The 13,389-nt window shown below is 58.6% G+C and overlaps 2 protein-coding genes and 1 long non-coding RNA gene across 7 annotated transcripts; 1 reads left to right on the forward strand and 2 right to left on the reverse strand.

Annotated features, from left to right (window-relative positions):
* Window positions 1–1,023: 1,023 nt before the first annotated feature.
* Window positions 1,024–8,411, forward strand: LOC144315823 (uncharacterized). Its single transcript, XR_013381582.1, has 3 exons — window positions 1,024–1,153; window positions 4,568–5,219; window positions 5,359–8,411. It is a non-coding gene; the product is annotated as an uncharacterized LOC144315823 (long non-coding RNA).
* On the reverse strand, window positions 2,836–8,452 carry ENTREP3 (endosomal transmembrane epsin interactor 3). 4 transcript variants are annotated; one of them, XM_077900966.1, is made up of 12 exons: window positions 7,696–8,452; window positions 7,440–7,496; window positions 7,198–7,308; window positions 6,973–7,092; window positions 6,707–6,814; window positions 6,011–6,183; window positions 5,783–5,882; window positions 5,399–5,468; window positions 4,663–5,217; window positions 4,012–4,080; window positions 3,673–3,926; window positions 2,836–3,581 (listed from the first exon to the last, which is right to left on the reverse strand). In XM_077900966.1, the coding sequence occupies exons 1-12, from the start codon at window positions 7,918–7,920 to the stop codon at window positions 3,408–3,410; spliced, it is 2,016 nt and encodes a 671-aa protein (XP_077757092.1). In that variant the 5' UTR covers window positions 7,921–8,452; the 3' UTR covers window positions 2,836–3,407. The 4 variants fall into 4 exon arrangements, with proteins under 4 accessions (XP_077757092.1, XP_077757091.1, XP_077757090.1 ...); XM_077900965.1 differs by having other exon boundaries at window positions 6,011–6,186; XM_077900964.1 differs by having other exon boundaries at window positions 7,440–7,577.
* Window positions 8,453–8,981: 529 nt separating this feature from the next.
* Window positions 8,982–13,352, reverse strand: SCAMP3 (secretory carrier membrane protein 3). 2 transcript variants are annotated; one of them, XM_077900975.1, is made up of 9 exons: window positions 13,108–13,352; window positions 12,701–12,778; window positions 11,985–12,041; window positions 11,778–11,898; window positions 11,220–11,348; window positions 10,620–10,779; window positions 10,419–10,520; window positions 9,705–9,822; window positions 8,982–9,443 (listed from the first exon to the last, which is right to left on the reverse strand). In XM_077900975.1, the coding sequence occupies exons 1-9, from the start codon at window positions 13,171–13,173 to the stop codon at window positions 9,297–9,299; spliced, it is 978 nt and encodes a 325-aa protein (XP_077757101.1). In that variant the 5' UTR covers window positions 13,174–13,352; the 3' UTR covers window positions 8,982–9,296. The 2 variants fall into 2 exon arrangements, with proteins under 2 accessions (XP_077757101.1, XP_077757100.1); XM_077900974.1 differs by having other exon boundaries at window positions 11,985–12,107; window positions 13,108–13,349.
* Between the last annotated feature and the right edge of the window lie 37 nt (window positions 13,353–13,389).

The following is a 13,389-nucleotide window of genomic DNA, read 5'->3' on the forward strand; positions in this document are numbered from 1 at the left end:
AAGGCAGGAAGACCAGCCTCTTCCCCCTTGTTCTGTATCCCTTCCCCAGACTCTTCCTTCAGCAGTGCACTTCACCTCCAGTCGGACTCCTTAATGCTTAATGCTTGTGATACAAGCTCACAGCCCTACCTGTCATGGGCAGTTTAACACGGTTGTAATGAATCCTACCAGTGGGGAAGCCCGTTGTTAGTGTAGTGACAAGTGTGTCCTGGCCCCCCCCCCCCCCCCCCCCCCCCCGCCCACCGCGGCCCCGCCGCATCCCCAGCGGCTCCCTAGTCCCTCTCCTGGCCCCGCCCCATTCCCCCTCCCAGGCCCGCCCTATTCTTTCTGCAGACCCGCCCCACCCCCCAGCCCTGGCACGCCCGGCAGGGCCCCATCCCCGCCGCCAGCAGAGCCTGGCGCTGGTCCCGTGCTCGGTGTACGTTTGTCGAATGACTAAAGAATCTATTTTGTTTTTTAAGATTTTATTTATTTATTCATGTGAGACACATACACAGAGGCAGAGACACAGGCAGAGGGAGAAGCAGGCTCCATGCAGGGAGTCTGATGTGGGACTCGATCCCGGGACTCCAGGATCACGCCCTGGGCTGAAGGCAGGCGCTAAACCGCTGAGCCACCCAGGGATCCCCAAGAATGGATAAATTATGAGCTTCCCACTGCACCTCTCAAAAAAACAGGCGGATGGAGAGCATTTAAAGATTGCATCCACTCTCCACTAGTGTAAGAGGGCCATTCCTACAATTAATAACAACGATGATGAAAAGGGGAACTCCAAACTCAGGGAGGGGAAAATGAATCCAACACGCCTGCCGCCGCCGAGGGGACACAAAGCGTCAGCGGGAGGCGAAGGGAAACCCCTGCGCCGCCCACGCTGTGGGGAGACTGCCGGGAGCTCAGCACAACGAAGTCTGCAACCAGCCCAGCCGCAGCCCCTCGATGCGCAGCCGCGGGACGCGCGGGGCGGTGGGGCGGGGCCTCGAGTCGCTGGGAGGCGGGAAGCGGGCCCTTTCCGCACGTCCATTGGTCTTCGTCGGGATGGACTGCTCTCGCTGACCAATCATATCTCAGATCGGGCGCAAGCGTATTCGGGAGTCCACGCGAACGAGGGCGCGGAAGGCAAGAAGCGCGCATGCGCCTGGGCGGCTAGCTGGCGGTAAGGGGCGGGGTAGGTGGATTCTCTCAGCGAGTCCCGCCCTGCGAGGCTCCGCTGCATCCCGGAGGTTCTCAGGGAGCCTCGGGACCGGGAATGTTCAGTGCCCAGAAACTGCCCCTCTGGGAACCCCCGTCTCCGCCTCCTCCTACCACGAGTTGTTGTCCGGCCGCGCCCTGACCCGCTCGAGGTTGTGAATTATTGAAGAAGCTGTGCAGCCTGACACCTCCCCGCGGTGGCCGCCCCGCCCCGCCCCGCCCCGCCTCGCCCTTCTAGTCGCTGTTACCCCAGCGCAGCGAGCTATGCCAGCAAGAGGTTGCCCTAGGTAGTGGTAATCCTAGATAGTGCTGAGTGCTCAGAAAAACGTGGCACTGACAGAATGACTGGTGCCCGGCGCTCAGGTGACGAGGGCACAGCTGCGGGGCGCAGCGGTTCGCGTAGGGGACGAGCAGGTGCACAAGCCTCTGTGTGAGGCCATTTGGCTGGAGCAGAGAGGCTATGGCTGACCATAGCCTGCTCAGGAGTTTGGAGAGTATCCAAATACACCTTGATGTGACATGATTTCTTACCACTCTGCCAAGGGGAGAGAGTTTTAGGAAGAGTGGAAATAGTTAAGAGGCTGGGATCAAGGAGAGGGGCTTGAACCTCCCTAGGTAGCTGGTGAAACAGCTGAATTCATGAATTCAGGAGAGGAGTGGGGGTGTTGTATGAGGGAAAAGATGAAATCAGGACGATTCCCAAGCTTCTGAAATGTGCAGCTGGGTGAATGGTGGTGCTGTTTATTGAGATGAGAACAGGTGCTGGGGATGGGACTCAAGGTTCATCTGTGGCCATGGTGAGTCTGAGGTGACCATTGGAGACCCAGGCAGACCTGTCAAGTTGGATGTTGGAGCTCTTGGAGAGGGATCAAGGAGGGAGTTATGCATGGACATGTAGATGGGTACTTAAAGCCATGGATTTTGATAGGGACACTTGCAGAGGGCAGACAGAAAACAGAAGAGGGCCAAGGGGAAAGCCCTGGGGTTCTCCAGCATCACAACAGCCCAGCAGAGGTGTAGGAGCTGCCAAAGGAAATCCAATAAGCGTGGAGAGGGAAAGTAGGAGTGTATGATTACTTCAAAGACAAGAAAGGGCAAAATTCAAGAGAAACAATGTGGATTACCTGGGCTAAATGTTTCTCAGGAGTCAAGTGACATGCAGGCAGAAATGGCCTTTGAGTCTGAAACCTTATTTGGTTACTGAACACTTTTTCAAGAGCAGTGCCTAGGGAGAGATGGGATGGAGCCTGACTGTGGAGTGTTCCAAGAAGAGGAGGGAAAGGAGAAAACATTTCACTATGAAAAGGAGCACAGATACAGATAGCTGGAAATAAATGTCTTGAGAGTTTTCCTTTTTTTTTTTTTTTTTTAAGATTTTATTTATTCATGAGAGACAGAGAGAGAGAGAGAGATGCAGAGACACAGGCAGAGGAAGAAGCAGGCTCCATGCAAGGAGCCCGATATGGGACTCAATTCTGGGACTGCGGGATCACACCCTGAGCCAAAGGCAGATGCCCAATTACTGAGCCACCCAGGCAACGCTTGAGAAGGTTTTTTTTTTTTTTCCTTGAGAAGGTTTTAACTATGACTATGAGTCATAAGTATAACTATGAACAAATTTCAGTGGTGACAAAGAATGATCCAGAAGAAGGGGAAAACTGAAATTTATTGAGGACTTATTTAGTATATTAAGAGCTTTACAAACAAACATTCATCTTCACAATGTTTTACAGAGCAGGCAATTGAGGTTAAATACTTTGCCCAAGGTCATGCAGCTAGACGAGGCAGAGCTGAGAGCCACCCAGATTTCTCTGACTCTTCATGCCTTACCACCCCATCGCACAGGCACACGGCCCTGTATGCTGAAGCACTGGGATATGCCTCTGCCCTGGCTATAGAGTCCCTGTCGAATCGGAGAGCTTTCATGCTAGGGGATGGGACTTTTATTTTCCTCTTCCAATGCTGTAAGCAGGGGTCTCTCCCCCTCAACAGCCTGAATACCCATGCAGCACAGGACAGAAGCTCTCCCAGTCCAGAGGGGCCCAGGCAAGCAGCAGGAGCCCCCAGAGGTAGGAGGCAAAGGTATACTTCGGGGGGTGTTCAGCGGGTTTCTTTGTGTCAGCCAGTGCATGGGGTGCTAGAGGTTGTTGGTCCCAACCATCTGGTGCCTGTGGCCCCAGCATTCATCTGGATATGTTCAGAGTAGCAAGAAGCCCAGGTCAGAGTCCAGTCTCCCGGCTGCCCCCACTGAGGCTGAGGCTGTGGGGGCGGGTACCCCGTTCTAGCCGGCGGCCAGACAGGAGGCGCCGCAGGGAAGAGCCGGAGCTCAGGTCACCACAGCTGCGAAGGTGGAGGCTCTCTCGGCCTGGCCGGCCCCATGGGCTCCGGGGCACCTAGAGGGGGGCACAGGACAGGGCATCAGTGTGGTTCAGCCTGAAGCTCCAGGCTTTCCTAGGTATCTTCCCAGATTCCCATAATTCCTACCTGCTTAAGCCCATGGGCCCCATTCCCACTGGGGTCTGGGGCCTTCTTGGACATCTGAAAGAAACGAGTGACCAAGCCCCGGCCTGGCCAGCTGCTCTTTAGGTCTCCCAGGGAGTGGGCGGGTGCAGGGCCGGAGGGCAGGGGGACTTTCTGAAAGGTGGGCATGGGGCGCCGTTTCTCAGCTGAGCGGGCACGAAGCAACTTGGGCGAAGGGCAACGGGCTAGACGGAAGAGGCAGGCTTCAGAGCAGAGCCCTGGAGAGAGAAAGAGGGAAGATGGGAAGGAGGTGCACAAAGGGCCAGGCAGCACTCCCTGCCCACCCCCAACCACAGGCCTGACCTGTATCTGCAGAGGAAACGGAAGCAGCTTCTTCCTCAAGCACTTTGGTATAAAGGTCCCTGAAGTCAGCTGGGGAGTAGAGGGAGGGAGTGGAGGTGCCCTGTGGATACGCCCACCGACCCACAGCCCTGCTTGGAGAGACTCAAGCCCAGCCCCCACACTCCATCCTCAACCAAGGAGGCACCACCTCTGCCCACGTCTGCCAGAAACCTGATGGTAGAGCCCAGCGACACAGGGGCCAAAGCACTCGTTGGCGGCTGTGTGCTCCACCTGCCTGATACCTGATGCCTTAGGGCAGGGATGAGCACCTTCTGTGCCAGTGCTCAGATCCTCCTGGTATCACCTCATTCCTCAGTAACTATAGCACCTGGGCTGCAGGCTGCTGCTACACCCCATTAACAGTCAGGAAGCCGAGACTTGAGGGTTAACTAGTTCCAGCTGTGAGCTGTGGAATGTGTTTTCAGAAAACTGTCCTCCTCTCTTGGCTACTCGGCTACTGATGGTGCTTTAGGAGGTGTCTACTGCAGGAGTGACCTCGCCCTTTCTTCCTCCCCAGGCACCTCACAGCATCCCTGAGGCCTGGGGGTACCACGGGCCCTCTCACTGCCCTGCCTGCCCCCTCCTGAACCTTGAGGGGTGTGGGGTGCTCACCGGTGTCGCTGGAGGTGGTGATACCTGGGTCACTGTGGGACCGAGGCAGCAGCAGCGGTGGCGGCGCAGGAGCCGGGTGAGGAGGCCGCTGCCCCGGGGGGGTGAGGGAACCTGAGCTGTCGCTGAAGCGGCGAGTGGGACCGCGGGCTGGAGGGGCTGTGGGGGCTGGGGGCCGGCTGCCTCCGCGGGGGACCCGCCGCCTCAGCTCGGGGAAGCAGGGTCCCACCCAGGGCGGCCAGCCCTCCAGCCGGTGGCAGCTGCGGGCGGTCGTGGGGGCACCCAGAGGCGGTGGGGCCTCAGGGGCAGAGCAGGAGTAGGAGCGGGCAGCCCGCGGGGGCCGCCGAGGCAGGGGGCTGTCCTCGAAGGGGCCCCGCAGGCCGCAGTCCAGGCTGAGGCAGTAGCCAGCTCGGCTGCGCTGGATGGAGCGGAAGAGCACGTAGTCGACGGATCGCACGGAGCCCTGCAGCTCCAGCAGGCAGGAGTCTTCTGATGGGCTGGAGCCCCCGGGGAAGTCACCAATGGCTGACAGCACCAAAGACCCGCTGTCCATGGACACTGTGAGTGGCGGCGGTGGGCACGGGGTGGCATCAGAAACCCAGTAGGGGCCACTCCACCTCCAGTTCTTCCCCACCCTGAGGGGGTGCTGGTCAAGTCCAGAAACCCCCAACCCGGCCCCACCCACCTCTGTTCTCCCAGGCAGCCCAGCCGGAGTCCACCCTCCCGGCCTTCTGCTCACCATCTACGATGGAGGCCACGCGGTCGCAGATGCAGGAGCTATCGTGAAGCTGAGGATCAAACAGAGTGGCCTGCAGAAAATACAAGTGTCAAGGGGCCAGCTGGTGTGATGGACAGAACTCTGAAGACCGAGATTTCAGGCCCGCTTGGCCACTCTGTACAGGTCAGTTATGTGGGCCTCAGTTTCCACATCTGTAAAATAGAAGTAATAGTTCCTACCCCTGCCCCCACCAAATCAGGCTCCAGGGAAGACCAAAGATGACCATGGATGTGCTGGTGCTATCAAGATGTGACAACTGCTGTTTCCCTGTCTGGCGACAGCAGCTCCCTCAGCTTTTCAGGCTCTCTCCCCAGCTCCCCAGCCCACCCTAAGCCCTGCTCTCACCTGGCTGTCTCCTCGTAGCCCCATGACAGCCTCATAAGAAGGGGGGCAGTCGGTAGGGTACAAGGGCACTGGGCTGTCCATGGAGCCATTGTAGGTGATGCTGGCAAAATGAGGGAGAGTAAGAAGCTTGGAGAAGCATTCCTAATCCACAGTGCTCCCTCCCCACCAGTCCAGGCTGCAGCCCCAGCCCCCTTCCTCAGTTCCCAGTAGGAACCCACCAGGTCTCACCTCTGCGCATCTGTTTCAGAGCTACAGGTGTACTCTGGGGGATAGTAGGGCGGAGGGGGTACTGGTGGTACAAATTCTTCCAAATCCAGCATGGTGTGCAGGAGAGGGGCTGGGGGCGACGATGCACAGCCCAGGGACCCCAAAGGGCCAGAGACTGAGCGCTCAGGGGCCAGCTGCTGGGGAGCAAGCAGGTCAGCAAGCCTGGTTTCTGGGAGTCCAGCTCCTAGGCTCCCAAAATCTTCCATGTTTTCCTGGCCCTGCCCTCTTCCTCAGCCAAAACTGGCTCCTCTCTGCCCCAGCCATCTAGAAAGTCCTCCACTTTATGGGCTTACCTCCACTCAGAACTGCCACCTGCCTTCTGCCCCCACTACAACATCAACTCTTTATCCTTGTCCCCATCTAGGATCTTCTGGACTCCACCCAAGGGCAGTCCCATTGTCTAAGGTTCCCTCTCTGCGCTGACTAGCATCACATAATTCTCTCACTCCCCGTCCTTCCCCTCCTCATCATTCCTTGGACCACCTAAATATCCCTACAGTAGACACATATATACACTAGAGATCCCTACGCTATACTGCCTAATAAGTGGTGCTCAGAAGCCCAGCACTGTAGCCACCATCCCCTCAAGCCCAATCCCAGCACACACACATCCCTACCCCCATCACACCTGCTCGGCTTTGACCCTGGCCCCCTCACCGTGTGCACGAGGTCCAGGGAGAAGATTTGGATGCAGCAGATGATAGCTGAGAGGGTACAGATGATGGCGGCACAAATGGTTAGCCCACAGACACTAAAGAGCAGGTTCTGAAAGCAAGAGTGGAAGAGGGATGTGAGCGGGGCCTAGGGAGGGGTGACTCTCACCAGTTCTGGGTCCCTGAGGACCCCAGAAGGGGAGGCAAAAGTGAAAGCCAGGAGAATGATAGGAGAGAAAAGAATGAATGAGGCAGGGAGAGCACGCTCACCTTGAGGGCTCCTCGGGCTTCGTCACAGGTGGAGTTAGGGGCAACTTTCAGTTCCTGGCCTGACTCTGGGCAGGGCCGGAGGAGGGGAACGGAGGGGCAGCACACACAGACCTTTCCTTCCTGGGTGGCAGTGAGGAGGGTGAAGCAGCCCGAGTCAGGACAAACCCAGGTGTCCTGCACAGCTCCCCCCACCAGTTCTTTCAGGCTTTCCCTCCTCAGTCTCACCATGGAGCAGTCTTGGAAGTCTCGGGCCAGCTGAGCATTCTTACAGGAGAGAACAGAGCCAGCCATGCTGAGCATGACACAGAGCACGGAAAGCAGGGAGAAGAAGGAGATCTGGGGGAAACAGGTGCACACTCAGGGCTGGAGCCCTCATTCAGGCCAGTTCTCTTCTCGGGGGCATAAGTGGGCATCCCCTCCGGTCCTGGGCACCTGACTCCCAGTGGGCACCAGATCCCAACACCTACCACTAAAGTGAATGGCCGCTTCCAAGACACAACGCCAACTACCCCGGAGAACGCCAGCTGGGGACAGAGTGGGTACAGGCTCAGCCTGGCAAGGGGGAGGCACATGAGTGAGCCCCTCACCACAGGGCGTGCCCAGCCCTGTAAGAAGACAGAAGCCCAGAAGAAGAAGGAGAGGCCAGCATTTGGACTGGCAGCTAATATGGAGGGGTGGGGCCCCAGGAGCCTACCCCACCCAAGGACTGTGCACCCAACTCACCGAGAACCCAGCCCAAGATGGGCAGGACCTCTTGATGCTCTCAGTGGTGGTGACGGAGGAGGCCACCATGCTGAAGGTGACCACCAGGACGCCCAGGAGCACCTGGGCCAGCCCTAGCGTGAGCAGGGCCTGCAGCCAGGGTCGGTGGAGGCGGAGGTGGGTAAGGCCCCGGGTGCTGGGTCGGCTGGTCAGCGAGCGGCTGGAGTCACTGGGCGAGGGCATCATGCCTGCTGCCCGGTTGCCTGCGCCTTGCTCGGCCTCCACTGTCGCTTGGGAACATCTCAGAGGCGCCCAAGGCCCCGTCCTCCCTCCTCTCCACCCTCTTTGCTCTAGAACCCACCTCCCGGATGGGGCCCCTGGGGCATGGCCTAGAGCATCCAGCTGGGCGGGGGCCCAAGGGAGGGGCGTCGCGGAGGGATCGCGGAGCGCTCCCTCCCCACCGCGGGCACCGGACGGGCACCGTGCCCGGGACGGCGATGAGGTCGCTGGGGCGCCGGCTCATCGCATCTCCCTGGAGAACAGGGGCGCCGAGAAGGGCAGGTCCAGGAGCGGCTGCGGTCCGGAACCCGGGGAAAGGCGGGGAGGGTAGAGGCGAGGAGGGTGGAAGGAAGAGGGGAGGGGTCCTGGGGTCCGAGACCGTCTGTCGGGGAGAGGCCGGGGCGCCACCGGCTGCGGGGCACCCCGCCCCGCTCCCCGCGACACGCTGCGCTCCCCAGCCCGGGCGGCAGCAGGTCCTGCCCGGCGGCGGGGGCGGGGCGGGGGCGGGGCTGCGCGGTGCACCCCGGGAGTCCGCGTCGGCCTGCAGGCCGGGTGCAGGGGGGCGGGGCGGGGCTACGCGGGGCACCCGGGGTGTCGGCGTCGGCCCGCAGGCCGGGTGCAGGGGGGCGGGGCGGGCCAGGGCACCCCGGGAACCAGTATCTGCCCGCGATCCTGGTAGAGGGGGGCGGACGGCAGGGGTGGGGCGCCCCAGGAGCCCACGTACGCCCGCAGGCCTGGTGCAGGGGGGGGCTCTGCTCGCCTTCCCGGGCCTGGGGCCCGATACCAGCCCCGCCCAGCCTCTGGGGCCCTGGGCCTGCAGCGTCCCCAGCAGAGGCGGCAGCACCTTCCGGGTGTGGAGCGGAATCGCCCAGCCCCGCCGCCCCGCCCTCCGCAGCGTCTGCTGGCTCCCAAGCCCTACCCGACCTTCCCCTGGAGTTCATTCTGCTTCCGCTCCGGTCCCTGCCCCTGCCGCACTCCCTTTTGTCTTCCAAATGCCTAGTTCTCAATAAAAATTCCGGAAAGGGGGCTGGAGTTCCAGTTCCACTTTCTTTTTATTTAAATAACCGAAGCAACAGCCTTGGCACAGCAGAGGGAAGCTGGGTTGGGGTGTGTGAGAGGTGGCAGTAGTGTGGCCTATTCGATGGGGTGGCAGGGGTAGCGGGACTGGGTCACAGTGGGCTCCCCACACCCTTAAGTCAGGGTCAGCAGTTATGGCTGCGGACCTGGGGGCATGAGAGGAGACCCCAAGTAGTGACGGATGTCTCACCAAGCCCCAGAGCCCTCAGGGATGGGGGCTAAGTGCGCTCCCTCCAGTGGCAGGGCCAGGGCATCCCTGCCAGGGCTCATGGGGCTCGGAAGGCATTTTCGGCAGCGCCAGCGGCTGCGTTGGCGGCGGCAGTTCGCACCGCGGGGTTGGAGAAGACACCAGCAGCAAATTCTTGCTGGGCTTTCTGAAAGCTGGCACCTGTGCGGCGGTACAAGGAGTGGATCTGCAAGTAGACGGCAGAGATGATTGCTGTGCCCGCCTCCACCCCAACCTAACGCCTACAATACCACCACTCACTCACCGCTGCTTTCACTTTTCCTTCTTGGCTCCCTCCCTCCCAACACACACTCCCTGAGAGGTCCATTAGCTGAGAACCTGCACATCTTCGGCCAGGCCCTCCCAAGTTCTTCCAGAGTGACCCAGCCAGGCCCCTAGGGGCACATGATCTCACTCTTCAGGCCCCACCTTCTACACAGCCCCTCACCCGCTTTAGCATCACAATTCCCAGCACAGCTATGCCAGTGAAGAGCAGGGCAACCAGGAGCATGAGCACAGCTACAGCCGTGTTGGTCTTCAGCACCACCAGAGCAGAGATCCAGCCACTGCCAGGAGGGGAAAGCAGGGGGCAGTGAAGAGGGTGGCTCCCAGCAGGGCCTCTGTCCTCCCAGCTTCTGTACCCCCTGCCAAACGGCCCTACCCTATTCTCCACCCCCCCCACCCCGTCCCTCACCCCCGCCCCCCCGTTGGTCCATCTCACCAGGGGTCACTCCCCCCACCTCCCACCGCTGGGCAGCTTTCCAAGTACCACAATCCCAAACCACATCTACTGTTCAAAGTTTAATTCCAGCTTGTGAACAATCAGCTCCCAGCTATCCTCAGTCCAAAGAGACCTTTTGTTGAGCAGTCTCTGCGCCCTCTTAAAGAGCACTTACTCCTACTTCCTCTAGGAAGCCTTCTCTGATTGACCGCATGTGCTTCCCCCCCCCCCCCCCCCCCCCCCCCCCCCCCCGTCCCCAAAGCTAGGCCTGTCTAGAGTTCTGACTGGGCCCTTTCTATCCTGCTTCTTTCATTCAACTGGCACCTCCTGAGAATAAAAACCACACCTTCTTCTGAACAACTCCTACCCCAGTACTCAGTGCTGACTTGGTCTAGAGGAATGAGGGGAAGGGCTGGGGGGGTGGACAGCAGCCTCACGGACCTGAACCCCCAACCTGGAATGCCAATGGCCTGGAGGACAAAAAGCACATCCTGGACGAAGAAAATGAAGAAGAAAACGAAGAAATTGAATGAACTGTCACTCCTGCGGGCAGAAAAAATGGGGAGAGTGGGAAAAGAATGAGAGCAGGAGCAACAGACGGGCTCATCTTGGGCTCTCCACCACCCCCACGTCTGAACTTACCGGAAGGCCTTATACATGGGGCGGTACCAGCACACAAAGGAGCAGGGAGTGAAAAGGAGGACCCAGAGGATAGAGAGCCCAAAGCCTGAGCCATTGCTGGTCTCCACACAGAAACTGGCCAGGCAGGCAAGAAAATTCAGGAGAAGGGCCAGCGTGCTGCCTAAGGGACAGAGGTACAAGACACTGAGCGTAGGCTGCAAAGGCAGCTCCTTCCTGTATGAGTCCATCACACGACAGTCACCAAACTATGGCAGAGTAACAAAAGGAAGCTTCTGCTTTCACAAAATCCTCAACAGTGGAGACAGATTCCTATCACACATGATCACCTTTGCAAAAACATTTAAAGGACTCAGAAAACACTTACGTAGGAGGACAAAGAAAGGGGAAGGAGATAAGAACATGTGCTTTCTAGAAGATGGGAGAACAGGTTTTATGTACTATGAAAGGAGTAACCCAGGAAAATTCCTGGAGAAACTAGCCTTAAACTCAAAAGCTGAGCAGAGATGAAATGCTGAGTTCTAGGTGGGTGGGCTCCAGGGCAGAAAAGATGTAAAGTCATTACTTTTACTCTTCCTCCAAAAAAGGCTTCTGGCTACTCACACATCCAGAGGTAGTACATGGTAGATACAGTCTTCTGAAATTCTTGGGGGATCTCCATGGAGATGTCCTGGAAAAAGCAGGGCTGGACTGGGCAAAAAGAAGGTAGGGGGGGCCAATTGTTCTGTCGAGCTGTAAGGCAGAGAAAGAGAGCAGGAAGACCCAGATGTGAGGCAGAGACCAAGAAAGCAACCACCCCTTCCCTTCTGCCCAAGTCCTCTCTTCTGTCTCCAATTGGGGTCTGAGGAGATGAGGGAGAGCACGACTACTGTTGATGGTATATACTACATTTACAACTTTTAGGCATGATGCCAAGCACTCTGTACGGATGATCTTATTTAATTGCCACAACAATCCTGTTAAACAGGTACAAATGTTATCTTTGTTTTACAAGTAAGAAAACTGAGACTCTCAAGATGAAGTAACTTACCTAAGAGTTCCTAGGGAATAAATAATAGCACCCAAATTCAAACTCAGCAACGTGGCTCCAGAGTCCATGCTCTTAGGCTGTTTTTGCTTCTTCCAAAGTGCCAAATGCATCCCCACAAAGAGCCCCCTTACCAGCTGTGCCCCCCAAGGCAGCATGCTGCAGTTCCCGCTCCCTCCGGTCCAACTCCTCGGCCTTCCGGTTGAGCTCCTCCTGCTTCTTCAGCAGCTCAGCAGTGGCTGCAGCAGCTGAAGCCTGCCCAGCAAGTGCAGAGGGAGACATGAGTCCTCTGCCCAGGTCTAGCCCCCACGCCCCCACCCCCACCCCCACACCCTGTTTACCTGGGTGCTGTAGGAGCCATAGTTCTTGGGTTCTGTGGGGCTGAGCTTTCTTGACGACTGCAAGGAGGGCGCCGAAGGTGAAGGCAACGGGGCAGGGGCAGGAGGCTCATAGGCCAGTGGGGGCTGTTGGTTTTGTTAGACTTTAGGATCATCCAATCCCTCTCAACGCAGGTATCTAGAGTCAGCTTGAGTAACTTCAGCTCCAGAACCCATTCCCCAACCTCTCCCCCAGAGTCAAACCTCTGTCAGAGAATTGTTCCCCAAGTTAGGGCAGCCAGCGTCACCCTGCACATCCTATCCCTAAGTCAGGACTCATCTACCCAACCCAACCCCTTCACTTTTTAAAGCTCTTAGCATTTTCTGTTCTGTAGGACCAACAGGTCCGGTCCTTCTCATCCCTCGCCCTCTGAATGCACACCTAAGCATAATTGGTTTTCTCAACTCCTACCAGCCTCACTATTTTCTTCAAGGAAGCCTCCCCAGACACAGCCTTGGTTCAGGCGTTGCCAGTCTCTAGATCCTCCCAGGACTGATGCTCAGAGCTCAAATGGAATGGTTGGTCCTCCATCTCCAGGAGGGTTAGGTAAACCAAAGCTGACAGGCCTCCACAGGGAGCTAAGGTCCTTTGCATGCAGGAAAGTCCTGTGTTTCCCAAGAGAGTGGGCTCACTGGCATATCCTCCCCTCGCCGCCATCCTGTGTTCCCCCGAATCTCACCTCCCGGGTCTCAAAAGGGTTGTAGACGTCAAGAGTGGCATACTGCGGGCTGGGTCGGTGCTGGATCACAGCTGGGTCCTGCGGGCAGAGGGCCGGGGCTCAGCTGGCACCTAGTGCCTCTGGGGGGAACTCCCCGGGCCTCTTCTGATGCCGGTGGCTCCAAGCACTGCATCTTGGAGGCCACGCTGTTGTCCCAACATTTGCTCCTCCATCCTTCACCCCACACTGCTAGCACCAGCTCCTTATAGGGGCACGGCCCGCCCCCAGGGTGCTCACTGGTCTGGAGTCACCGTCACCCCCACGTGGCGGCCCTTCCCCGGAACAAATGTCAGGAATGGGAATACAAGTTAGCCCGTCCAGAACCAAGAAGAGTCAACCGAACTAGCCAAGGAAGGCCTGCGCATCACCTGAAAGGGGTTGTCAAGCTCGCTGGGCCCGGCGAAGGGGTTTTCGCCGTCTCTGCTCTGAGCCATGTTTGCAACTGCGGCCTGAGCCGCCCCTGCCCTCCACGCCCCTGCACGGCGGCGGCGGCAGCTCCCTCCGCTCCTCCCGGTCCGCCCGCTCGGATTGCACGGATTGGCCGCGAAGGCCGGAAGGACCCCGAGGATCCCCGCAGCTGCGGCGGGTTGCGCCTGCGCCCCGGTACAGGGGAAGACGGAAGCACCCCCACGTGACGCCAAGCCCCGCCC

Source organism: Canis aureus, chromosome 6 (assembly GCF_053574225.1).
Source record: "Canis aureus isolate CA01 chromosome 6, VMU_Caureus_v.1.0, whole genome shotgun sequence".
NCBI classification, from domain to species: domain Eukaryota; kingdom Metazoa; phylum Chordata; class Mammalia; order Carnivora; family Canidae; genus Canis; species Canis aureus.

What these genes read in the sequence shown, in the direction of transcription:
- ENTREP3 (XM_077900963.1), bottom strand. Translation starts at nt 7,920, where the DNA reads ATGATGCCCTCGCCCAGTGACTCCAGCCGCTCGCTGACCAGCCGACCC. An exon ending in CATCTTGGGCTGGGTTCTCG is followed by an intron (nt 7,578 to 7,695) that starts GTGAGTTGGGTG and finishes GTCTTCTTACAG; the next exon opens with GGCTGGGCACGCCCTGTGGT. An exon ending in TCTGAAACAGATGCGCAGAG is followed by an intron (nt 5,883 to 6,010) that starts GTGAGACCTGGT and finishes TCATTTTGCCAG; the next exon opens with CATCACCTACAATGGCTCCA.
- SCAMP3 (XM_077900974.1), bottom strand. Translation starts at nt 13,173, where the DNA reads ATGGCTCAGAGCAGAGACGGCGAAAACCCCTTCGCCGGGCCCAGCGAG. An exon ending in ATGGCTCCTACAGCACCCAG is followed by an intron (nt 11,899 to 11,984) that starts GTAAACAGGGTG and finishes CTTGCTGGGCAG; the next exon opens with GCTTCAGCTGCTGCAGCCAC. An exon ending in TGCCTTGGGGGGCACAGCTG is followed by an intron (nt 11,349 to 11,777) that starts GTAAGGGGGCTC and finishes TCTGCCTTACAG; the next exon opens with CTCGACAGAACAATTGGCCC.